Source organism: Cladophialophora psammophila, assembly GCF_000585535.1.
Source record: "Cladophialophora psammophila CBS 110553 chromosome Unknown aczJe-supercont1.9, whole genome shotgun sequence".
In the NCBI taxonomy this organism is placed as follows: domain Eukaryota; kingdom Fungi; phylum Ascomycota; class Eurotiomycetes; order Chaetothyriales; family Herpotrichiellaceae; genus Cladophialophora; species Cladophialophora psammophila.
This window is the reverse complement of record NW_006912930.1, coordinates 1,113,319-1,138,528: the sequence shown is the minus strand read 5'-3', so window position 1 is coordinate 1,138,528 and position 25,210 is coordinate 1,113,319. Positions and strand designations below refer to the sequence as shown.

Below are 25,210 nucleotides of genomic sequence, written 5' to 3'. Positions count from 1 at the left end.
TGTCTAACTTTCGCAAATGAGAATGGAGGATTCAGTATGCGATTCCGTCTTCTGAATCACCCAGGTGCTTCCTACCTCTCCGCTACCAATAGACAAGCACCAAGGGGGATCAAATAAAGGCTTGAATCCAAGGTCAATTCCCTGTCCTGCCTTCCGCCACGTTCATCTGGTGCTTGCGTCACTCGTTCTCAGCCTGAGATCGCGCCCACCTGGGCAGAATATAGAATATATCACGTGGCATCAACGACACTCGGGGCCGACTTCAAGCTCCTTTCAACAGGATCAGTGTCTAGTACCTCTTGATCGGTGTCGGTGATTCCGTCCATGGATCATCAAGATAGCTTCCTATTTTCTGCTTCAATGATTGTGGTTTGTGCGCGGAAACGTCGGGTCTTTGGGTGGATTAACTATTCTACGGCGTTCTTACAATATGTCCTTTGCCTTTTTCTCGTCCACCTCGGTCTATGACAATCGTGACTGACGGAGACACTGTTGTGTAGTCGGCGACGGACGCATCAAGCATATGATGTTTCGTCGAGCTCCCTCTTCGGACCTTTTTGGACACATGATAGGTCACTATCTTCAACACCAATATGACCGCATTGCAGCCTATTAAAGTTGCCGTCAGGTATCCTAGCCCACTCCTCATAACGCACAGTCTCTTCGCGTTGTTGAAATCATTCCCTTGGATAGTCCGAGGTTCCAGATAGCGACATGTTGTACTTTTCGGCCGCCAATTCCGAGACCAGGAGGGCGACAGAGCGAGATGTACCCAGTAACCTGACGGGTCGATGGAGAAGTTAGTGCTGCTGAGTGTTGAGCTGAAAGGTGTATGGCTGTCAACGAACTACCGATTTTTCCATTCACATGTTAGCAGAGAGTCGAAAACGCCAGCTTCAAGTCCAGGGTTCGTCCTTTCTTTACGACGCGACCCCCACTGCCGAACCCTATAGAAACAGAAATATCGGATGTTTGTCTCACAGAGATACGGGTCCAGTTGCAGCAGTCTGCCCAAAAGTTCCGCCCAAAAAGCATGGCGTGAGCCGACCATACGACAAACCCGACCTTCCCTGTCTGCCACTGTGGAACTCACGCTTGAAGATTTGCCAGGATCATGTAGGCGAGGCAGACAATTTGCGGCTCAGCCTCAAGCATTGACCGCCCTTGTATCTGCTTGGGGCCAACTCCAAGAATAATTCGAAGTCCTGCAGCATCCGTGCGATTTTAGATGCACAACATGAGTGGTGGCACATTTGGGGTTTGCCGCAACGGAAGCAAATTATCGATGGAGCACAAGTGGTCCTCAGTAGGATATTGGAAGCTTCCTGGCCCTGCGGGCTTAGGGCGACTGAATGCGACGGTTGATTTGGCTCGTGCCGCTGTGGCCGTTGAACTGCAAAGGTCCTGAAATCCAGTGCATTACTGTATCAAGGCAGTCGGAGAGTGGTAGACTCGGTTATAAATGCCGACATCCCGCTTGATTGAGTCAGGTCTCAGGCATCTTCACTCCTCAAACCACACCCAGGAGTGGTGGAGTAGGCACTTCTCTCGCAAAATCTTCCTTAAATTGGTGTGATCGTCACACTCGAAAGATCGTCGAGTCTCTGTGTCCCGCAGTGCGGTTGCAGCTTGGGCGATCTGCATCGAGTATTTGAAGCCCCCGATGCATATGGGTACCTATGGTTGACAGCCATGTGAAGATTGCCTCGCGCAGGCTCGAAAATTCAATGCTCCAATACGCGTTGATAAAGGTAAATCACTGGTGTTCGGCGAGCTCAGAGGATCTATTGTGTCCCGGAGCGAGATTTGGTATATGCCAGCTTAAAACCTTGTGCGTCGGTTGGTCTGAGGTGGGCCTGTAGGTCCCTGAAAAAGGTATCCGAGTACCGGAGTATATGAACGACTACATAGGACAACAAAGCCCAGAGTCGGCGTTAATGGGCGCGCTCAAATACCTGCGCTTGAAGGGCTTACAAACACCACGGCTTTGCCGGCGATCAAGCTTTTGGAAGAAAGATGCGCAACAATGATTCGGCCGTGTCGTGGTCTGCATGGAGTCTCGGTCGCTTGCATATACGAAGGCAACAGAGAAGCTGAAACTGATGCGTGCTGATTAGTCCCCTGCACGAACAGATGACTGTCGAAGCATACTTCTTACCAAAGGCAAACCCATTACTTACCCAGGACTATGGCGTCGACCCTGCGCAGAGCATCGAATAGGGTTACAGCCTTATGGATCACAGTATATCGAAATTAATTTCTTTTAAGAATGTGCGAGTGCACTCGGTACCGGCCCGACCATCGGAGGTCGGCCCATGGTATCGGGCTTCCTGCAAGGCGTGGATTGTCTTCGTCCACCAGCAGCACCATTTTCTTTCTATTGCTGACACATAAATTCACCGTTTATCCAGGTCCACATGCAACACCGTCTTTATTAAGCACAGTAACATAATGGCCCATTCTGCTCTATGTGGCAAATGGTGCTTGCGCGTTCAAATATCCAGAGCTCCATAAAGATCATCCTGGCTGTGTTTGAGGAAGCCCTACATAGGGCTACCAGGGCTAGATCTGCAACTGGGTGCGAGTCAACATGAATCATGACCACTGCGACTGTACAAGACAATAGAGGCGATCCGGTAGACTCCGACTTCACGCAGCCCCCTTTGTTTCACTAGGGCCCTAGCCGAAGATCCGACTATGGATCCAATTGATCATCTTTGAGCAAGGATCACGAAACGGAAGCTCGTCAGTGATGGGTAATAGAACGACTGGATCATCAGAAAATCAAAAGGGAATCCTCTAAAAGGAATCCTCTGAAGGAATTCCGATTGCTACTTACTCCACAGTTGGGGCGGCCAAAAGTCCATCCGGGTTGAGGCCACCGAATACCTTGTTTGGTTAAGCACCTGCATGGCAGCTGTTCGCGTCGGTCCAAGTCATGACACGACATGCTTGATTCGCCGGTCGTTCTGGGCACATCCTGGGCTCATCAGGCGGCTCCAAGGTTTAAACAAACCGCTCTCAACACCCCCTCAAGGGACATTACTAGCTGTGGAAGTCTCAGCAGACCCTGCACTGGGACAGTTTGTCACGCATGACAATCATGCCACCAATGCCATTTGATCCACGACAAAAGGGGAACATAGTACGCCTGGAGCGGGTGGTCGACATGGGCGCTTATTCGCTTAGTTCGTTCCTGACATGGACTGTCGCTAAGTAGGCACTGTCGAGCCCTCTTCATCCACTGATGCCACAAATGACATCTGAGGAGACTGCCTCCTGGGTGCCTACTGGTCCCCTTGCACATCGCATTCGCCGCCCTGAACACGCGCTACAGCATCATCCATGTAATTTTGGTCCGACTGGAAGGCGGATCATGCTGCCGACTTGCTTCTGGCTGCTACAGGGTAGTTTGGGCAAGGTCCATGGATGTGCCTCTAGGAAAGCAAAGCAGGGCGTCATAATGATCTCGCCCGAATAGCAACAACAATGACTTTACAGTTTAGATATGTTGCAATCGGCAAACAAGCGCTCCACAGTGTGTCGTGTGTGGCTCGCAGCAAGGTCATGCACTACAAGGCTGACATTGATAAGCCTCTTGAGGATGACCGGTAATTAGGATGTGCTGGCTCTGGACGTCTTAGTTTCATGGCGTTGGAGTCTCCATACTCCATGCTACTAAGAGTTTCCGGTCCACGAGAAAAAGCATCGGTAAGGCTTTGTACTCGTCCCTGCTGGCACAACACCCCCCGCGGAAGACTTCAAGTTTTCGGAGAACCTAAATGCCGAACACCAGTTATCAGCGATGCCGATGCTCATCAGGCGAGATCCAACCAAGACGATCTTCGCTATTTGAGGCCATATCGGGCAGGCTCTGTTTTGAATGCGCTGCCAGTGGGTAACGCACGGGTCGCTCCACATTGTCGGCCGACAGCTGGTCCTCTGACGGCTGTGCACAGCTGCCATCATCCAATGAGCTCAATATCTCATCCAGTGCAAGACAAGTCCTCCGGCTTTATCGCCCGAGATTGGGTGGTCGGTGATGACAAACGAAGAGGGAGGAGCAATGGAGCCCAAAGATGGGTGTTCGTCGGTCCCTCTGAAACTTTGGGGGTGCAAACAGGGGAACAGGCCCTCTAACTCTCTGGCTCTCTCGGTGCTTGATGTTATTGCCTGCTGTAGTCCTGTATACTTGCCAGGTGAGGCTAGCAAGGTCGTGGTAATCGATTATAGAGCTCACCGATCGGGAACTCTCGAGCAATCTAGGGGGCGTATTGGGCCACTGAAAGCGGTGAGTTCTCGTGCGATAGCCAACCAAAACGTGACAACTTGGAGGGTTAGTCAGTGTCGAGGGGAGAGACGACTAATACGAGGTCCATGGCCGAAAGTTAAGTGCAGGATCAATAGGCAGTCGCGTGGTGGACAGCACCTGTAGTCAGCACGAAAGGATGAGGTATGTCAGGTTTCGCGGGACCAAGAGTGGCCCAAGGTAAAAGAGATTCTGCGTCTAAATTGCACCGACTGACCGAGTAAGTACATATTAGCAAAAAGGCCCCTGGAGCTCATTACTCTCAATTGCTCTCATATTGCCGTCTGACATGACCTAACCAGGGCGTTCTCACCTCTAGGAGCCGTCTTGCCGTGATGCTTCTCACTTTTCCACTTTTCACGGGCATTATCGCTGTGTGATTGGTCATCAGCATGCATTTCTCGGCAGTGTATACTGGTACTTAGGTATTTTTATGGGTCAACAAAGTGCGCCAGGGAGGGGGTGTGTGGGAGACAAAATGCCAGAGATAACCAGGTAGGTAATAGGCAAGGTACGGGGGGTTGGGAGGTGTTTTCTGAGGGTCGCTCGCTTATACAGTTTCCGCATGGAGGCTAGCTAAAACCATGGCCAAACCCTCGCCAAACAAATAACTGAGCCGGGGAGCCAGTTAAAGGTCAGTGGGTGCCAGACTACAAGTACTTGATATGCCAGGGCCCTAAGTAGGCGTCTTCCGGATTACCTATGCCCTCTCAACAAGCCTTGGGGGCAGCTTGAGCTTGGGCAACTTTTCCCATACCTAGTCTCTGGCTAAGCTGGGGAGATAGGAGCCAGCCCATCCAACCTAGGGGTGCTAACTCTAGGTGGTGCAAGCCCGGGCCAGAGTGGCAATCCACCTAGCAAGCCTAGCACCTTGTTCTTTCCCCTCCCCGGAACAACCTGAGCGAAAAGGCGAAACTGACGTGATGGCGCCGATGGCGATGCATGAGCATGACCCAGTGAACCCCATCATCAGCATCATCATCCTCCATCGCTGTGTCTTCTTGGTCCGTCTCCCTTCCTTGCCTGTTGGGTGCCTGTGCCACTGCTTAACTCAATACTGCTGCTTCTGCTGCTGTTGGTACTGGGTACTGCTCGCTGCTAGCCGCTGCTTGTTCCCGCTCGCCGGCTACTACTTCTTTCATGCCTAGGTTGATTTTTTCTGTCCCGTCCCCATCCTTTATCCTTTTCCCCCCCCTTGCTCTTTTGAATGATCATCCTTGCCTTTTCACCAACTGACTGAACTGATTGACCGAACGCCCCTCTACCTCCTCTTGTTCCTCCCTCCCCCCTTCCTTCCTTCCATCCTCCCTTCCGATTCATTCTTGGCCCGCAAACTGGGGCACTCTTTTTTTGCGACCCCAGAATTTCCCGATACCAACTCTTTCCTCTGAACTCCCAGTTTTTGGAAGCGATATAAGTCACCATCGTCAATCAGACTTCATTGTCGGCCCCCCGTCATATGTCCATCGATTGAGAGGAATTCTGCATTACGTCCTTTTTCAGTCGGCTGGGGGATTTATTTGGAGGGCGTGCGAGTCTTGCATGACCCGCCTTGCTACGGTGTTGTTTCCCGCCACATCACCTCTTGGCCTAGCATGAGCGTCCTTCAATTATCGCATCAATAATGAAGAAGCCGCGCGCATCGGATCGCACAGAGGGCCAGGTTTTTCTTTTCGTCAACAAGAATCCCAAGTCCAAGTCTCTCTCGAAAAGCGATGGCGCGGTCGCCAAACAGATAAATCGCCACGCCCAACATTTCCGAAGCCGCAAGGTCGAAGCCCAAAAAATCACCTCTGCTCGCTCCAATTGTTCTTCGGCCCGCCGCATCGCTCTGGATGGGTGGCACCGGAAAGAGACCGGCCAAGGGTAAGTTTTTCTAAACGTCCTCCTTTCCTTGTTCTAGGACATCGGAGAAATGGTTGCGGCCAAGTCATCCTTCGCCCAAGCTGACGGAGAACCCCAGTTCCAGCAGTGATGAATCCTCTCCGGTGTCATCGCCCAACGAGGAGCTGGCAGCGGGATCACCTTCGCAGGATTCCACGCCAGCCCGTCAGATCTTTTCACCCTGGATCGACACGGCATCTGTGCAATTGCCTCCAATCGCACCAACACGGCCTCGCAAGCCGCTGTCGGTGCACGTCCTAGCCGGCAGCAGCGAACTAGATCTTGACGATGACGAACCTCAGTTTGAAGATGAAGGAGCGCTCGAGCTGTCATCACCCGTCTACAGGGCGAATTTCACCTCCTATGACTGCATTGATCCTTTCAGGAGTACTCCTATCCGGATTACCCCTAGAATCCACGTCGTCCTACAGCATACCCTGCAAATTTACGCCTACGCGGGCAACAACTACAAATTGGCTTTTCTGCCCAAGCATGTGCGGTCCACCATCAGTCAATTTCCCATCGGCGCGGTCGTCCAGCGGAGCGTCTACAAGGAGCATCATCTTTATTCATTGATGGCAGCCATGCTTGCCCGGATGAAGCATGTCTTCGATATGTCACCCACTGCCGACGATCCTCAAGCGATTCGAGCGAAAGCCTCGCACTACCTCCGGAAGGAATTGATTCGTTGCTCCCGCTCAGGAGACGTCGATAAACAAACCATACTGGACATCCTCTTTCTGTGCGTCAACGAAATGCAGTATGGCCGGTATGACGATGTTAGAAAACACCTCCAGATTGTTGGGAAGCTGTTGCATCTGCTGGATCCCACCCAGCTTCTTGACCGGTGGATCTCCGAGACGGCTGCTCACGTGGATAATCAACTTTCTCTGTCCACTGCCAGACGTCCCGTTTTACCGTTCACATTTGACCCCGGTCCAATGCTTCCTGAACGAATGGCAATCCTTCGGAGAGAGGCATTGAATCTAGAGTATTTCGGCTATCCCAAGCCGACGTCACTGATTGTAGCCCGTGGTCCCAACGGTTCCATGGGCATCACCGACGCCATTGCCGATCTTGCCGCCACGCTCGATATACGGATGGGGTCCCAGTTTGTCCAGGCGTTAAAAATGGGTGCTTTTCCGTGGGACCTTGGTCGCATCGTGTCAGACTTGGTTGACTGCATCGAGATAGCAAAGGTGGTGTGGCTATCTCCCCTGGCGGTATGTTTCGATGCAGAATGGTTGTGCCGGAAAGCCAGAGCTGTACTTCGCGGGCTTCTTGCCATTGCCCCGGACCGCAACATTGGAGCCATGGACCTGATGTGCAAGTGCACCGAATGTGTCAGACTGTCTCTGTTGATCCTGATGACTCACGCCTGTACCTTGATCGGCTTCCAAACAGCCAAGACCAACGTGCAGCGGCTCCAAGGGGCAATGCAGTATGCCCTGAAATTTTGGTGTCCTGCCATAGGTTGGACGGAAGAATGTACTCCACTGAACCCTAATGCTCGTCTCGACCCTTTTTGTGAGCTACAAGCCAGATTTGTCCTGTGGTCGCTGCTCACTGGATGCTGGTCGGCCGAGGGTCAGCCCGAGGAGGGATTCTTCGCGCTTCGAGCGCTGCATATTTGCCGCTATTTCGGCTACACCACTTACGACGATCTACACAACCATATGGCGGGATTTCTTTATTCCAAGAGTCTGCAGGAACGCAGTCTGAGGAACGCAGCTGCTCGGCTGCAGAAGCCGCCCGCGGAGCCCATCTGAATCGCATCCCGAGAAAGGGAACTGGTAGTCAGCTCATCTAGGAAGATTACTTAATTGCGACCCTCCGCTTTGTTTGGTCTGTTGATGCAAATGAGAGCCGACGACTCCCATGCGGGGTCCGTTCTGAAGCTCCTTGCTGCTCGCCGACCCCATCGTGCCTCCTTTCCCGTTGTCTATCGGACATTGACAATGGACGTCACCTGCGCCTTCAAGGTCGATGCGATCTGCATTTCAACAGCTCTCTGTCGGCCTTGCGTGCCGCTGACGGATTGAACTCACAGGGCCATTGCCCTGCACTTGACACGAGACTCCGTGTCGCCGGCAGGTCGCCATCTACCCTCATCACTAATGTCCGAAGATCACCTGCTGATCTACCGTCCACGAGTTGCATCAGAGTTGGTGTCAGCAAGCTTATCCCTCTGAACCCAACCGACTCTGATATAGTGACTTTCATTCCACCACTTTCCCTCCAGAGCTAGCAGTGGCAGGGGTGCTGGAGAGGCCCAGAGAACCAAGTTATTTGATCATACGGAGAAGATGGACAATTTGGACAAGTGCAAGGATCGTGAACATCAAGATTGAAGGAATATGTCGAGCAGATGGTCAAGCACCCGCCTGGCACATTCCTCAGATTAGCCAATGTCGTTTCAATTGTTCACAAGGCTGGGGGTACTGGAATGATAGCCTGGGAATGACAGATCCGGATACCGGGAAGTTGGATTGAGAACGATGCCTTGGCCTTTAATCCCAGGTTTCCCGGTGTTTGGCACTACAGAGCATCGGTATAATTTACTGCAGCCGTCGACAGCACTTTTTCAGGGACGAATTACTAAAAGAGATGGGTCTTCCTCTGGCCAAGTTCGGTAGGTTGTTTTGCAGCGTCCTTTCAGTTTGACTTGGACAATTGCAATGCTATCCTGTGACGTTGCAGCATCTATCGGAATTCAAGACACGGCATAAGTGCGCTTACACAATCCGGACATCTCCAATTCTTGTAAATATATTATACTCACATACCCACATACTGTGCGCACGATGGGTGCATTTAGGTGGCGACTTCTTGATACCCCTTTCCAGTTGAACTGGTTGCATTGCAGGCAATCTTCCCAAGCAGGTCTGTCATCTTCTCTGGTTTAGTTTTCAGTTCGCACATCCGATCTCATTGTCACTCAATTTCCCCCGGTAGACCAGCCGAACTCACCTGTCTGAATATCTGGCCTTTGCCCAGGCCGTATTGCCCCGACATGACCATGGCTGTGTTGTTCCATTTGGCGCTGAAAAGTACAACACCGATGAAACGCTCAAGGGAAGACAACAAAGCATGTCCAGTTTCAAGCCACCATGGCGTTTAATCAATGATGAACAATGTCGATGGTGGATTTATTTGAACAGCTGACAACCAAGTATCTTCAATCCTGGATGTATTCATGCAGCCGATAAGTAACTGTATCGCCAAAATCGGGCATATCTTCACCAAAAGCCAGCAAGCACTAGGCGAACCATTTCTTTGGTTTCATCACTTACTGCGATGCCGCGAACAGCCCCGAAATTCTCTGCCCGGCTGGCAGTGGAGCTTGACGATCCTCAACCGACATATTTCCCAGGCGACACACTCACAGGATACGTGACTTGTGAGGAACCTCCCGAGCGTCAATTGCCATGTTCAGCAGTGCGTTTGAAGCTCTTAGGCCGTGCCAAGTGCAAGTATACCCAAACCACACAGGGTGGCAAGTCCATACAACGAGGACGAGCCGTATTTTTCGAGCACACACAAGTCCTTCACAAGGGCACTGTCACCTGCAATGACGGCGGCCACCATGCCTGGCCCTTTTCCATTACAATCCCTGAAACGTCGCAAGCAGGCTTTGCAAAAAGGCAGGACTGCGATGAATTTCGACATAACTTTCGGTTCCTGCACACTTACGGCGCGGGTCACAAAGAAATTGAGGTGACCCAGCATCCACTGCCATCTATCATGTACTATAACTCCGCGTCCGCCATGTCAGGAAAGACTGTCGAAGCGTATATCGAATATGTCTTGCATGCCGGATGCGGAGCCGTGACGGCGACATATCCTCTGTATGTGCGACAAAGGTCGGTGCCTGTCCCGATCCAGGACTTCAAAATGCAAACGAGAACCTTTTGCAAGGTTATCAAAACACCAATGTTACTTCCTGAGTATGCAACGACGCCTCTTACATTCCGTCAGAAATCAACCATGATCTTTCGCCCATCCAAGACGCCTCGCTACGCATATGTCGTCAAAGTCGAGTATCCGACGGTCATCCAGTTAGAGCATCCCACGCCTCTCCCATTGAAGGTCTATCTCATCCCGGACTTGGACGGGGGTAAAACAACTGTTTGTGCGGATGGCAATCTATCCACTCTTCCTCCGGTTGAAGTTGTCAATATGGAACTGAGTCTCAAGGGTGAAGTTGGTATCCGTTGTCCCGGCGTGATGTGGGATTCTGACACAGAGAAAGCCCACACTTTCGATTTCGATTTCATGGGAGCGCCCGAACCTATCGACGTACCGATCATGGAACCGGCATTACAGCAGATACAATCGAGACCAGTCTCTTCATCCAATGGCTCACGTGGTACCGCATCGACCACCTCACGATCGACACCAGCCGTGAACACCTGGGCCGCTCCTGAAGAAACCGATGTCATCTTTGGCGGGAAAAGCTGGCGGTCACTTCATCCTGTCGCCACCACTGGCTGTCCACACGCTCTGGACATGGGTCAACATGCCGCCATCTTTCTAGGCTGCTCTGCCTCATCCACTCTCTTTCATCCACCGGTCTACTTTAAACGCCAAGTCTACCCTACATTCTCGACATACAATATTTTCGTCAAATATCGCCTGAAATGGAAACTCAACCTTGTCTGTGCCGGGGAGGAGCATGAAGTGAGTGGCGACGCTCCTGTTACGGTTCTACCACCAAGTGAAGAACAAGAAGAACAGAAGAAGAGGATGCTAGGCCGGGAGGGCATGAAGCGGAATTATGACGATTTGGGAGCAGGTCTCGAGCAGGCAGGGCAAGCCGTCCAGTTTATCGGGGCGGTTTTGCAGCTTGTTGCCTAAAGAGAGTGGACGATACCGCAGAAAGTTGACGAGACGCCGTTCCTCGACGACTTTATGGGATTTGGTGCGTAGGAAGCGCGGCAACACTTGATGCTGCATGATTCCTCCGGCACTTCTGGTCGTTATATACAGCAACTATCCAACCTCTAACAAATTCAGCGCGTTAGCGAATCTGGACACGCATCCACACCCCCGATTCTTGGTCCCGGTCGGCACATGTTGGTCTGTAACTGTCCTCAATCGACACATTCGGCCGGTTGCTCGGGCTAGGTTGAGAAATTCACCACTGGGACATTCGTACAAACCACGCACGAAGCGACCTACCCGCCCCATCCATACCGCAGTCGATACGTCAAGTCATATTGGGACCGCACTGATATAGTAGCGCTGGGTCTCATGCGATGCCACGCGGTACGTTGAACTCATCCATGTAGACCTCAACGTCTACGGTGGCACCACCTCGCGACGGGACCCTGCCTTAGGCTATGGCAGCAATGGCTGGAGACCTAGGCATCGTATTGCCTTCTCTATGTCCATAGCCGGACGGATGCCCTTTCGGTATGACTAGCCACGATCCTTTTCAGTCCAGGTCGAAATGCTCTGGGGAGGCGAACTTCATCTGTCCTCGTAGCCTCGGCTACCCGTTGAAGTGGACCATGTCCATCGCGAGCAACGGTCAGTTTGCAGTCAAGAAATGCCGCTTCATTTGAGACTTGAGAGCTGCGCAATCTGCTTGTCACAGCACTGCTATTCCCTAGAAAAGCGGAAGAGCAAACAAGCCGTCCTGATCAGAGTATGTACCCCTGTTGGGAGAATGGCTAGATACGTAGATGAGGGGAGATGTCTATCTACCATACATGAGCCCCTGACAGTTCAAAGCTTCACGCCCGGGCTGCTCGGTCAGTGACGGTTGCGGCAAGCTAGCCTTGTCAGCCAGGCACTTTCTGCGTGCTACAATTCCCTGGTCACCTTTGTCACTCTAAATGCTGCTTCTATCTAGCTCAAGCCTCCTCCTGCTCTTTCAGAATCTTCCACACCAGCTCGGTAAACTCCTTGGAGCGACTGTTGCCCAAAATGCCCTCGCCCATCTTGTTCATGACATACGTAAAGGTGACGTTGCGATGACAGTCCATGATCTCCAGGCTGCCGCCCCATCCGCCCCAGAAGCACATCTTCTCCGTCGGCAGCCAGGGTACGGTCTGTGCCGTGCAGCCGCCGCCGAGACCGTATCCGATGCCGAAGCGCAGGGGCATGCCGATGACCAGATCAGTGCCGTTGGCCTGTTCGCGGAAAATCAGCTCGACGGTCTCCGGGGAGAGGAGCTTGACGCCGTCGACGGTGCCGCCGTTGGGGATGGCGCGGAGGATGCGATTCAGGGAGCGCGCGTTGGTGTGCCCGTTGACGGCCGCCATGTCGGCGCGGCGCCAGTAGGGTTCCAATGCGACTCGCGCGTCCATCGGCGGGTTGCTGAACGCCTTGACCGTCGGGCTGTTGGGGTCCATCTTTGCAAAGTCAAAGGCCATGGGCGGTGGAGGCGTCACGGGCGACACGCGCGGCCAGTCCTTCTCGGCGGCCCCGATCTGCATGTCTGCGCCCAGAGGCCCCGCTATCTCCTCGGCCACGAACTGCTTCATGGGCTTTCCCGTCGAGCGCCGGATCACCTCGCCTAGCAGGTGGCCCATGGAGACTGAGTGGTAGCCGCTGGCCGTGCCTGGTTCCCACCAGGGCGCTTGCTCGGCCAGACGCGCTGTCGCGCTGGGCACGTCACAGATCTCCTCGGCGGTGATTTTGTCGTCCCAGCCCGCGACGCCGGCCGTGTGGGACATGAGGTGGCGGACCAGGACTCCCTCCTTGCCCTTTGCGCCGAACTCGGGCCAGTACTTGGCCACGGGGTCATCGACGTTGAGCAGGCCGCGCTCGTGGGCGACCAGGCACGCAAAGGTCGCGATCGTCTTGGTCGACGACCACACGTTGGTGATGGTGTCCGACTCCCAGGGCTTCGTCTTGGCTTCGTCAAAGTATCCCCCCCAGATGTCGACCACATCCTTGCCGCCGATGTTGAGCACGAGCGAGGCGCCCAGCTCTTCGCCATTGGCGATTTTCTCCGCGAGCAGTTGCTTGACAGGTTCGAAGCGAGGGTCGCAGTGGCCTTGGACCATAGCCATGATTTTTGCTTTCTCTTTGGACTGGATTGGACTGAATTGAATTGGGTTGGTGTGTTCTGGACTGGACTGGACTGGACTGGACCGGTTGTGAAGTCTTATTTATATACCTATTCTTTGACCCGGCCGCCAAGATTAAGGCCCTTTTCGTCCTTCTTTTCTTTGTACCCTTTTCTTCTTCCCTTGCCCTTCCTCTACCATCTAATATCGTACCTGATGCAACTGTGTCTTCCTCCTGTCTTATTTATACGATGCCTACACACCCTAGAAATCCTTCCGAGCTTCTCAGGTCCCAGCCATCCTAAGGCCAACTCACCTCTCCCACCAGGCTCCAGCCAAAAAAAAGAGGCTATGTGTCGCTTCGAACCGAGGCAAGAATCCAACTAGAGCCTAGAGACTCGAGCACTTTCGGCGCGGGGGAACCTTGCGAGGCGCGCTCGGGCCAATAGGCGTGATTGATATAGCCGTGAGAGAGTGTGAGTGAGTTGTAGCTTGCATTTGTTGTGCATTGGTCGATTGGTCAGGCGGGCAGCAGGTAGTTAGTTTTATGTCGTGGCATTACTCCCGGACACCAGGCGCCGTTGGTTAGTTGGGCAAATATGGAGGACATAGATACGCATGTGAGAAGGCTAAACCCTGCGTGCATAATTAGGCCCCCGCTCCAGAATGTGAGATTTGTAGGGGCTGTTTGTTGTTAGGTAGACCAGCTCGGTGGTACTTACACAACAGCTACTGTAGCCACTCGGATCTATGTACCCAATTATGTCCATGGTTGTGGGTGACGAGGCCTTCTCTCGGCCGAAAATTCGGGCATGTTAAATATCAGTATTGAGAGCTCGGTTCTAGGTCGGTTACTGCCTACAGTACGGAGTCCATACTCATTCACCGACTCTCATATTGAGCGAGCTGGGGACGGAGTACTTATCATACAGAGAGAAGAAGAACGGACTTTGTTGTGGAATATGCACCAATCCCAAGGGAATCAAGGAAAGAAGCGGCTGAGGACATGAGTAGATGCATAAATTGAGTGAGTGAGTGTAAGTGAGCGAGTGGTTGAGTGAGTGAGTAGCTCAGTAAGGAGGCTGAAGTGGAAGCTGAAGGTAGAGTTATTCCTCTGAGGAGACGGTGGAATCACGGAGCTGTCTATGTGATGTACTATATGTACTCCGTATCTCCCTGGGCTCGCTAGGTATGTAGGTGGCGAAGTAAGGGGGTAGTGAGTAGTCAAGTACGTAGTTAGATGCTCGTCTATGGAGCAGTTCGCTCATGCCCATACTCACACTGATGCTCTCAGCGGAGCCCATGGTATTTTCTTTCCTTTCCATTCATGAATGGATCTTTGTGTAGATATATCGCTATTGTTACATTTCATGCGCAGACGACATGGCCCGCGTGTCCAGAACAACTAGCATAGTTTTTCTCATGGCCAGTCCACAACGATTCATGAGTTATTAGACCCTCTTCCTCACGCCGTGTTCGAGTTTTAGTCTCGCAATCGAGACACCCGCGGCTGCCGCGAGGGCGACGCCGCCAGCGTAGAATATCGCCAGCCTGTATGGATCGATCGAGGCGCCGGACTTGGCCTGTTGTGTTCCTCCTGAGCCTCCTAGCCCCGAGGCTTGAAGGAGATAGCCTGCAATAGGTCTACAGTAGGGACCAGGGTTGGTTAGAGTCAGCTGATTCGCGGAAATCAGACCGCAGCAAAAGGAAGGGAGGCACTCACACGCCCATCAAATAGCCCCCTGTCCACCCCGAGATTGCCATGCCCATTGATATCGCCACGCGGCCGGACTCGCTGTTCTCAACGCGAGCAGCCATGCTGGCCACCACGACTGGGTAAAGGGTGAAAAAGCCGCCGTTCGCCAGGCCGTTCAACATGGCAAAGACCACAAGGGGAGCGAGAGAGTCGGAAACAGGTCAGATGGCCAACATACTCACAGCATTCAGGATCATCCCCAACAAGAATATATTCACTGGCCGATGAAATCGCTGAGCCAGCCCGAGACGAACCGGCCAACGGCGGTGCATGCGTTGAAAGCACCGACTAGTCCTGCCCCGGTGGACGAGCTCAGACCGAACCTCTGCGCGACCAGAGGACAAATGGGGGGACGAAGAGTGCAAATGTCCCAACCCCGCCAGCACAAAAGATTGCTGTAAAGGGCAGATTCTTGAAGATGACAGATCAAGAAAGGGGACCCTTCCAATGGGGACTCGCTCCTGCATAAACTACACGGCCGGTCCACTCGTGGCAAGAGAGCACAAGCCCAGGATTCGATATGTCCACGGGATGCCCACTCGATTAATCGGTGCGTCAATCGCTACGGCGAGAACAGTAGCACCACTGCCGCCGCCGAACTTGACCAGGCCAGAAGCCAGGCCAAGTCGCGCCATAAAATACTGTGTCGGCAGAGTGTTGGAGATTGAATAGCATAGGCAGGCACCAAGACAGACCCCCGATGTTGGATGTCGTAAAGGAAGAACAGATCTCGCCCAGTGAAACAAGGGCGACACCTAGCAGAGCCACCGTACGTGCGCCAACAAGGCGAACCAGACGGATCCCGAACAGCCCGAATGCCACGACGCAGGCGAGTCCGAGAGTGCCGACGAAAGAAATGGTCGACGTGGGCGTATCGGTGAGCTGCGACCGCAAAAGAGCCGCCTGGACGACTCCCCAGCTGCCGCTGATCCCATTAAACCAGAACGTCAAGAGCGCACAAATCGAGACAATCGTCCAGCCGTAGCCTCCCTCGGGTATCGACCCTGCAGCATTTACGGGTGCCTCCTCCTCCGAGCCCAAATCCGGTTCAACCGAAACGGGAGTCAACGAGGTTGATGTTGAGGCTTCGTTGCTGTGGGCATGGGTATCTGGCGGGCTCTGCTGCGTCGTGCTGAGCACCGTGTGAAGATCAACGTCGGTTGCGGTTGCCATTGTGATCGCGAATGAGACTGTATGGCCCGTGCATCTCCGCAATCTCATGTCTTTGAAACGAGAGAGGACATAAGTATCAGTATTGCCATTCTATGACCCGCGACCCCGGAGTTGCTAATTGCATCATGTGTGACGATCCGTGGAGAGTATGAATCCGGATAAGGCGCCCGCCAGTACTGAGGAGAGAAGCGTCGGCCTGTCGAAACGGACTTGACCGCTGTCTGCATTTGAGATGTTGGGAATCGACGCGACCCGCCTTTCGTGTAACAACGGGCTCGACGTCGGAATCTCGACATCAGAACTTTCTATTCCAACATCTTCGGGCCGCTGCTTCAATCCGAGATGTCCCGCACGTGATTGAGCATGGTTTCACCCAGCCTGATCAACGAGGACCTGTTACCGGCACCACATCCAAAAGCCGATGCGAGGCGGCTGAAGAGGGCGGTGAACATGTTTTTGCTCGCAAAAATGGAGCCTCAACTGCAAATGCATTATCCAAGCATACCCGACCCCCTGAAGCATGTGGAGGCGAGATAGTGAGATTGCCCGCTCTCACAGTCGCCAATCCGCACGGCTCTTGTAATGGTAGAATTTCACAAGGTTGGACGGGAGCCAATGCCACCACAGGCTGGGACAAGATCATCGCAAAGGCCAAAAGAAGAGCTGTCTCGATTACACTCTGAAGAGCGGCTCAATGTGGGATCAGTGGCTGGCGAGTGCAACCAAATGTCACAACTGAATGGACAGGCAAGACAGTCATGTCTGTGAGGAGAAGGCAGGGAGAGCGCGTCGCTCACATCATTGTTGGATTCAGGGGTCATGAGATGCAATCTGTTGCTATGTATCTTCCTGATGTAAACAGGGATTGTAATATGTATTATTGAAGTCTCGAAACTCCGTTCGATGAAGATAAGCGCGGTGTCACGTGGGTGTCTTGTATGACGGCTCCACTAAAATATTTTATCACTTCTTATTATCAAGTTGCCCGTTTGTCTCCCACAATCAGAACCAAGTCACAGGGCTCTAACCCAGTGAATTCGTCTTCCTTGGTCTAGTGGTCATGATTTCCGCTTGTCATATCGTCATCTGCGTATGCAAGCGCGGGAGACCGGGGTTCGATTCCCCGAGGGAGAGAGTGACTTTTTGTCTCATTTTTTTTTCTTCGGTTTTTTTCCAGATCTAGATAGAAGGCCTCGATAACACCAGTCTTCGATCTGTTCCCGACAAATGCCCAGTCAGGACCACACACCATGCTCATGGTCGAAGCAAACTCTTTCCAGCCCCGGTAATCGTGCTCAAGGGCGCCCAGCTCAAAGGCCAATCCAATGGCCGGCGAAAAATTTCAAGATTCGATACGTAGTAGGCTTTGAGGTCTATTTGAAAATCTGCTTTGTCCACTAAGAAAGTGAGAAGTTTTGTGACAACCTCCCTAACTTGAAGGGGGGGCACGAACGCTACGCCAGGCTGTGTTGCCCTTGGTCTTCTTTCCAATCCGGCCGCATTTCTTTGCGTGGCCTCCCTCCTTTCGTCTCCCAGGAACCGCCAATATTTCAGCTACATGATGAACTCTCTGGCACGAACTATGTAAGACATCGACGGAAACTTCGATGTTCATGGTAAGCCACACCAATAAACACTGGGATCACCTTTATTGTCATCATCACTATCTTGGCTGTTCATGAGACTGTGCCTCCCAAAAAGATCAAGACAAAGATATAACTTTTCTTGCTGGCTGCCAAGTTTGGAAAAGCCAGTCAGACGGGCACAACCGTCTCATTCCACGGGGTGAAAGCACGGAACGATAAGACGGTTTGTATTCGTGGTTCAGAGTTTTGCCCGAAGAACCACCAGTGGCGGGTTTGTATTGGTAATTGGGGAGGGCGCGTATATATAGCGGCCTTTGCTGTCTAGATCTTGCTTGTATCGGCCCTCTTGCACGAATGAACTCCCTTTACAACGTCTGTGCGTAGCAGCACCACGAGAGCGGTGTTAAGAGAGAGGCCACACACCGCCTGCAGCATGGTACTATACGCACCCCTCCGCTTGGCCCCTTCGGCAACAGAATAGAGGTGAATCGGCAAACATGGATGTCGAGAAAAGGGTAGACAGACATTCCGCAGAACCGGGAGGGATACCATTGGCCCGCCAACCGAAGGGACCAACATCACAGAATACTGATGACGGGTCCGTCTGCGCAATTTATTCTCCCGCCAACACAGAAACTCTTGAAGGAGACATTGGTCAAGTACCTAGGCGTAAGGAAGTCGCCCGCCTCGATGTAACAGAATGCCTCTTTTGGGGAGATTTCTGGCCGCCGCTGCCGCCGATGCCAGAAGAGCCCATTAGGATAAGACATCTTTAAACGTCAATTGTCGTCCTTAGGACCCGTGATTCGCTGCATGGAGCAGGGGCAGGCCACCAGGACTGAGTGATGGTCGGCGTTGGCGGCGACGCCATCTTCCCCCGACAACAACTCCATTGAGCTTCACAGGACAGCGCAGAGATTTCTCAGATATGGTGGACGGATATTAGGCTCCGCGTTGACGCATTGTTATCCGTGTCCGAGGATTCGTTGGGTCCTGTACTGCAGTGCGAAGGGTGAGGTGTGAGGTGGCCGAAGTCGAGCCAGGCGCGTGCCAACCCGAGCAAAAAGCGGCGTGTGGTCATGTTGCTTAGGGGGGAGTGCTGGCGTCGAAATTCCGGTGGTGAGACAGCGGGAGCTTTTGCAATATCATCCACTTGCGCAAGGTGCTACGTTTTCGAGCAGGTCAGGGTTTCGGGTACGTTGTCGGCCCTATTTAGTGAGAAGCGATAGTCCCTCTGACGGACTCCGCCGACTCTCCAGGAAGTGCTTGGAAAGTCGCCCAGAAACACAGCTCTGAGCATAAAGGGGTCCGGTGTCGCCCCCGTGAAGAATTGTGGCAATCATCCGAGAGCGTCAATGAATCACGACTCCATCTGCGTGTCAAAGAAGGCATCTTCAGTACTGGGGAAGAACGACTCCATCGCCGTATCTTCTTCGGGCTGTTGTTGAAGCATGGGGAACGACCATCGTCGACTGTCAATGGCATCTGCAGCCTTCAGCAACGATCCCACGGCCGACTCGAGAATGCCACTAGCAATCTCCAAGAACTCGGCACTCTTATTCGACACCCTCAGCGTCCACCGGTACTCCTGCAGCCGTCTCTGGTAGAACTCTGCCTCTTCCTGGCTGACTGAGGTGACGAAGCACAGACCCGCAAAGGTGCCGATGAGCGCGAAGTTGAATTTCGAGGCAAAGTACCAGAACGACTGGAGGTGCTCGGGCTTGAGGCGGTTGAAAAAGTCCATGGCGCTGATGAGTCTAGCTTTTGCGGCTGATCGACATATTTGGATCATGTACGGGTCTGTGTTGTGCGAGAGCGAGCGCAGGATCCGTCGGTGCAGCGTGATTTCCGTGGCAAAATAGGCCAGGTGCAGGTAGCCCACCGAGCTCAGCTTGCCGACTCTGGTGGCGTCCATGCGCAGCGTCTCGGGCATGTCGGCGTACCAAGATCGAAGCTTGAGTTGAATCGGTTTGGCGCGGTCAAGGATGGCTTTGGTGCTGTCGTAGGAATTCTTGACCTCGGTTTCCGACCTCAGCGAGTAGAGCGCCTCCAGCACCTCGGCAAGCATCTTGGTCAGAGTGATCATCGCACTGAACAGAGTCCTGCCCTTTTCGACCTCGGTGCTGCCGTCCTCCTCATCCTCGTCGGCGGCACTTTCGGGGAAATCGCTACTGATCACAGGCTGCACGGCCCAGTTGGTCGACGAAATGTGAGGAGGCCGTCCGTATATCAAGGCCGACCAAGTGTCTTGCATGAAAAGAGCCCAGCCCAGTCGTTTCCGAAGCCCTTTTTCCCAAGACGGTATTCGCCAATTTGAACAGTCCAGATGCAACCCAAGATCTTGGCTTATGGCGACGAGTTGAGCGGTCAGCTGCCACGCCTGGTTGCTGCCCGGTCGTTGCAGTAGCAGCAGCCCTGCCTGCACGGTGGATAGTTTTGCTCGGTGTGAGACGTCTTGCAACGTTCGGTAGGCGACGTCTTCAAGTTCGCCGACGTTTGGCTTTGTCTGCTTCGCGAGCTCGGCGCTGTAGGACCACCAATTCAAGGCCAGGATGTATACGGCAGCAAGTAAGGGAGGCGAGAACTCCCGATGGGTCCGGCCATACTTCTCCAAGTAGACCTTCTTATGCAAGATGGGAAAGCTTGGATGGACTATCCGGAAGTAGAGTTTGATCAGAGCTTCACCGTGAGGGGCGACGATGCGTTCAATGTTGTCGAGCTCCTCGACCTCTCTTGCATGATTCGGCGAGTCGGAGTCGGCATATTGGTGGAAGAACTCATTGGGTCCGACTTTGCGGAAAGAACCTTGATCAGCGGGACTTTCACCCTTGATGTCGTCGTACAGTCGAAGATCTAGCAGGGCAAAGTCATGTTCGTCGGTAGGTCCAATGTCTAACGAGGTCTCCGTTAGCGGGTACCTATATACATAAAGACTTGCCGGGTGCTGAGATCGACCGAAAATGACAACAGTGTTAAAAGGGCAACCTACATTTGGCATACCTATGATTTTGCAGCCTAGCCATGACCATATCAGCTTTGGGAAATAAAGGTGGGTGAGGAGAAAAGACAAGGCTCTTGCGGAACAGGGACTTTCCACCACGACACAACTATACGTACCCCAGCGTTTTTTTCAGTAGTGACTCGCCCTGCAAGTTTGCATAATCGTCGATGACAGGGCCAATGCGAATGGATTCAGCAGATTGCCGTCGTGGGGCAGGGCCATTGCCATCGGAACCTCTGTTATCTATGCTTTAGCCTGATGATAGGGGGAAACATACGCAGACCCGGAGCAGTGGTCTTGGGGGTGGACGAGGGAGGGGTGGGTTTTTGATAAAGGGTGGGAAAAAGGGGGGTCCTCACGATCGTCTCTGCCGAGCTAGGGAAGCAACCGAAGCATTCTCGGAGTTTGCAGCACTCGCCCCAGGCCCAGGGTTGTTGGGCTGTTTTCGTCGCCGCGGAGCTGCCTCTTCGATAAAGGTACAGGCCTGCTTGTGGAATTGGCACATCACGCAAGAGGCAGCATCTGGGTTGATGACGCAGCGACTCTTGCGACGTCGACACCCGTCACATGGTCGGTCGGGTCGAACGCCTAGGGGGCTCGGCCCATCACCCACGCGAGCACTGGGGGACGATGTCATAGTGCCGCTCCCACTACCAGGACCTGGGCCGGCAAAGGAGGGACTGAAACCATTACTATTAGTAGGGTCACCGAAGGAGCGAGGCGCCATGGTAGAGAGCATGGCCATTACTTCGTTTCGGACAAAGTGCTGCCTTTATTGGGCGAGAAGGACAAGAGAGCTCAGGACAAGAGAGCCATATCAGTTTGCAAATCTTGGGGCTGGTCTTTTTGGGGCTGTAATTTTTATGTTTCTCGCTTTCCGATCGAATGGGCTCTGTCATTTCGATTGTGTCCCTGAAGCGCGTCAGGATAAGCTTCTGTGCTCTGGTAGGACTTGGGACTTGTCTGGCATCCCGGGGGGGAATCAGAAAACGGGTAAAGTCAAGATCTCGACCTAACGCTGAGACTTGGAAGCGGAGCCCCGGCAACTAATAGGCGTCCAGGACATGTCATGTCTAGCCCTGTATAGCGAATGGCCCAGCAATTGATTGAGTAAGAAATAACAGAGAGCGCCGTCTAGTGTCGTTTTCGAGTGCTGCTCGAGATAAGGAAGCCGGCCACTCGATTGGCTGGCAGCATCGGGCTGAAGGGGGTGGGTGAGCCAGCGGAGAATTTGGTGGCTCGCACAGGCACCACAGGCTTTGGACGGGACAAGACGGGAAGCCTTGGGCGTGGGTGAGACGCTTCAACCTTCGATATTGGGCCTGTGGGCGTCCTCGCCCTAATGCAACCAGCACCGCTCTTTTATCATAAAAACACAACCAGAAGGAAGGTCGGCAATCGTCTTGTTCGTCAAACAGCAAAGCGCCTCTTTCCGCCCTACCGTGCCGTCGCCTCCTGATATCGGCTGGCAATCCCCAGCACCTCGCTGTCGGAGCAACGGCTGCCCAGAAACGTCACGCTGAACGGCAACCGGGGTCCAGCCTCGCTTTCCTGATATGTCGACGATGGCACTGCAATGCCGCACATGTCTAACACGTTTGCAAAATGTGTAAAGGTGCCCATCTTTGCATTCAGCCCGATGGGATCTGCAAGCATTTCCTTGATCGTTGGATGCCACGGCGCCGTCGGCACCACCACGACGTCAATCCCTAATTGGGTTGCAGACGCGAATTGCGAGGTGGCTTGTCTGGAGTACAAGGCCTTGGCCTGGAGCTCTCTGAACAATTGTACCGCTGTGCTCTGTCGTGCCACTACCTTCTCAAAAAGCTCGAGGATGACTGGGTGCAGATGCGGCCTGTTCTTGTCTAGGAAATCGTCGGGTAAGCTAGCCAGTCTCTCCGAAACAAACGTGCCTTCATAGAGCAAGTCTCCCGCTTTCTGAAATGGGGTCCAGTCAATCGGCATCAGAGTCCCTCCCATGGCTTGGAGCCGTGCAATGGCTTCATTAAACAGTTTTCGGAAGCTAGGTGAGCAGACTTCGAGAAGCTCGGGGGGAGGAATTCCAAATCGAAATGCCTCCCTTTGTGCACCTAGCGAGTTGACGTGTCGTTCGGCCGGGAATCTGCAATCTCGGTCAGGCCAGCTTGACATTTGCCAGAGCGGTCAAAAGCAGAACTTACGTATCTCTGGCATAGCGATCACTTTCATCGTATCCCTCGCAGATTTGCCACAGCGTGCGGGCATCTTCGACTGTCCTAGCGGTGAAGGCGATGCAGTCAAGCGACAAGCAAGCGGGGGTCACGCCTTCAAAAGACACCAACCCGCGTGTTGGCTTGTACCCGACTACGCCGTTGAAGCCAGCTGGCACTCGACCAGACCCGGCGGTGTCTGTTGCCAGTGAGAAGGTTGCCTGGAACCGCCCGGTCAGTGGCGCACGTCAAAAACTCCCCAAGGACATAATTGACCTACCAGATCGGCGCCCACACTCACACAACTTCCGCTACTACTCCCGCCAGATATGTGCTCGTCGCTAAAAACGGAGTGCGTGATACCAAACGGACTTCGGCACCCGCTCAGTCCAGTTGCTAATTGATCCAAGTTGACTTTGCCCAGGTATAAGGCTCCCTGTCCAATCACTTTTTGGTAGCACGCGGCGGATTTGGTGGCCACAAACGCCAACGGTGGACAAGCCGTGGTGGTTTCGACGCCTTGGACGTCAATAGAGTCCTTGACCGTGAAACTGTCGAATAGTTAGCATCCAAAAGTCGTTCGAGGAGAGGCAGATCCTCCGAGTAGCCATCTTAGGACCACCACTACAAGGTTTCTGGAAATGCTTACGGCACACCAAACAATGCTGGGCGCGCATGCTTGTCTGGATAGAGCTCGAGGAGGCGTCTGACTTGCGCCAAGACGGCCTCTCTCGACTCTCGTCGGATCCAGACCGCCCCATCAATGTGCTCATATTTCTCAATCCGATCGTACAAGGCATTGACCAGTTCGAGGGGAGATAGGCCATTCTTATACGAGGCTTGGAGGTCGGCAATTCCGAGCTTTCCATCCCAAGACGGTGGTGTTTGTGGAGGGGTGCTGACTCCTTTGCTCTGAATTTGCCATGGGGAAAGCACATCCAGAACAGGTTGGAGATCCGCAACAAACCCGAACAGGCCTTGTGACCAGTATATCATGTCGAGCGAGGCGGTTTTGAAATCTGAGTTATAGCCGGCAGTGGTTTGAACGATGCCACAGCACTCGAACCCTCTGTCATTGGCTTCCCTGATCGTGGTCGAAAAGCAGCATTCTGTCGTGACCCCGGAAACGAGAAGGTGGGTAATACCGTAGGCTTTCAGTTTGTGCAGGATCTGAGTATTCCAAAACGAGCCTTTGCCAGGCTTGTCAATGACCACCTCTGCAGGGAGTGGCTGCAGCTCGTCGACGATGTCATGACCGTACTCCCCACGAACTAGGAGCCGGCCCATTTCGCCTTTGTCGCCGATAACTTTCAGATGTTGCGTGTTGCCCGGTGCGGCAGCCTGTCGAACGAGTTTCGAAGAAGGACAGTCCGCCAGAGAGGGGACCTGGCCTTCTCTGGTGTGGAAGACGTGCATGCCGGCATCTCGGCACGCGTCCAGTAGTTGCTTCGTTGGAGCAATTGAAGCCTGGACAGCCTCTAGATTCCCGCCCTGGATTTCGCCGAAGCCTCCAGCACAGATGAAATCGCGCTGCATGTCAATCACCAGCAGCGCTGTGTGTTTGAGGGGGAAGGAAAAGGGGTAGGGCTTTGCCTCGATGGTGAGGAAGCCTTGCTTGTCCTTTGACATGCCCATGACTGAGTACTGATGCTCGGAAAAACACAATCACCCAAATGGCGGACACCCGACTGGAGCGGTATAGGAAGTCTCGAGTCAGGGTTTACGGCTGACGGAGATGTGAGGCTTTATACGAGACAGAACCTTGGAGACATCCACCGCGGACGGACGGTTGTCTGGTTGCAATCATAGATGTCGTTTAGTCAAGAAAACATACTGCACACTCAAGACCCTACGCACCACAACGTGGGAAATCTGGAGGTGGCTGAACCACGCAGGCCAATGTCTGGCCTCCCAATGGGGCGCAAGGCGAGGCCGTGATAACTGATAAGGCCGATGTCTCCGAATACACCCGAACAGGCTAGCCTCGTATCGGCTGGCCTGTAATATTTCAGGCGCCGGCGGCCGCTGGCCCCATCTCCGCCTTGGTGGTGCCCTTGTGGCCGACGGCGGTATTGTCAGAGCCAAACGCCACGTGACGTCCATATCACGGGTCTCGCCGGCGGCGCCCTTTCGTGGCCGGCGGCTCTATCTCGTTTGCTCGCTCCACCACCACCATATCTTTTGGTGCTGAGTTGGTCCACTATCACGCCAACCCCGGATTTTGATCTCTCCAGACTTGAATGAGCCTGGATCTGAAGATCTGATGACCACGGCGGGCCTTCGACCGCTTGCC

At 53.4% G+C, this 25,210-nt stretch overlaps 7 protein-coding genes across 7 annotated transcripts; 2 read left to right on the top strand and 5 right to left on the bottom strand.

Annotated features, from left to right (window-relative positions):
* Window positions 1–5,933: 5,933 nt before the first annotated feature.
* On the top strand, window positions 5,934–7,962 carry A1O5_06596 (uncharacterized protein; the record flags this gene model as incomplete). The annotated part of the gene is made up of 2 exons (XM_007747188.1): window positions 5,934–6,175; window positions 6,213–7,962. The coding sequence occupies 2 exons, from the start codon at window positions 5,934–5,936 to the stop codon at window positions 7,960–7,962; spliced, it is 1,992 nt and encodes a 663-aa protein (XP_007745378.1).
* Window positions 7,963–9,490: 1,528 nt separating this feature from the next.
* A1O5_06595 (uncharacterized protein) lies at window positions 9,491–11,050 on the top strand (the record flags this gene model as incomplete). Its single annotated transcript, XM_007747187.1, has 1 exon — window positions 9,491–11,050. One exon carries the CDS (start codon window positions 9,491–9,493, stop codon window positions 11,048–11,050), a length of 1,560 nt encoding a protein of 519 aa, XP_007745377.1.
* Window positions 11,051–12,051: 1,001 nt separating this feature from the next.
* Window positions 12,052–13,215, bottom strand: A1O5_06594 (beta-lactamase; the record flags this gene model as incomplete). Its single annotated transcript, XM_007747186.1, has 1 exon — window positions 12,052–13,215. The coding sequence occupies one exon, from the start codon at window positions 13,213–13,215 to the stop codon at window positions 12,052–12,054; it is 1,164 nt and encodes a 387-aa protein (XP_007745376.1).
* A 1,448-nt stretch (window positions 13,216–14,663) lies between these two features.
* Window positions 14,664–15,090, bottom strand: A1O5_06593 (uncharacterized protein; the record flags this gene model as incomplete). The annotated part of the gene is made up of 2 exons (XM_007747185.1): window positions 14,664–14,856; window positions 14,936–15,090. 2 exons carry the CDS (start codon window positions 15,088–15,090, stop codon window positions 14,664–14,666), a joined length of 348 nt encoding a protein of 115 aa, XP_007745375.1.
* A 348-nt stretch (window positions 15,091–15,438) lies between these two features.
* A1O5_06592 (uncharacterized protein) lies at window positions 15,439–16,141 on the bottom strand (the record flags this gene model as incomplete). Its single annotated transcript, XM_007747184.1, has 2 exons — window positions 15,439–15,609; window positions 15,761–16,141. The coding sequence occupies 2 exons, from the start codon at window positions 16,139–16,141 to the stop codon at window positions 15,439–15,441; spliced, it is 552 nt and encodes a 183-aa protein (XP_007745374.1).
* Window positions 16,142–19,087: 2,946 nt separating this feature from the next.
* A1O5_06590 (uncharacterized protein) lies at window positions 19,088–21,455 on the bottom strand (the record flags this gene model as incomplete). Its single annotated transcript, XM_007747183.1, has 4 exons — window positions 19,088–20,619; window positions 20,717–20,742; window positions 20,845–20,964; window positions 21,088–21,455. 4 exons carry the CDS (start codon window positions 21,453–21,455, stop codon window positions 19,088–19,090), a joined length of 2,046 nt encoding a protein of 681 aa, XP_007745373.1.
* Window positions 21,456–22,165: 710 nt separating this feature from the next.
* A1O5_06589 (uncharacterized protein) lies at window positions 22,166–24,552 on the bottom strand (the record flags this gene model as incomplete). Its single annotated transcript, XM_007747182.1, has 4 exons — window positions 22,166–22,850; window positions 22,909–23,138; window positions 23,198–23,468; window positions 23,567–24,552. 4 exons carry the CDS (start codon window positions 24,550–24,552, stop codon window positions 22,166–22,168), a joined length of 2,172 nt encoding a protein of 723 aa, XP_007745372.1.
* Between the last annotated feature and the right edge of the window lie 658 nt (window positions 24,553–25,210).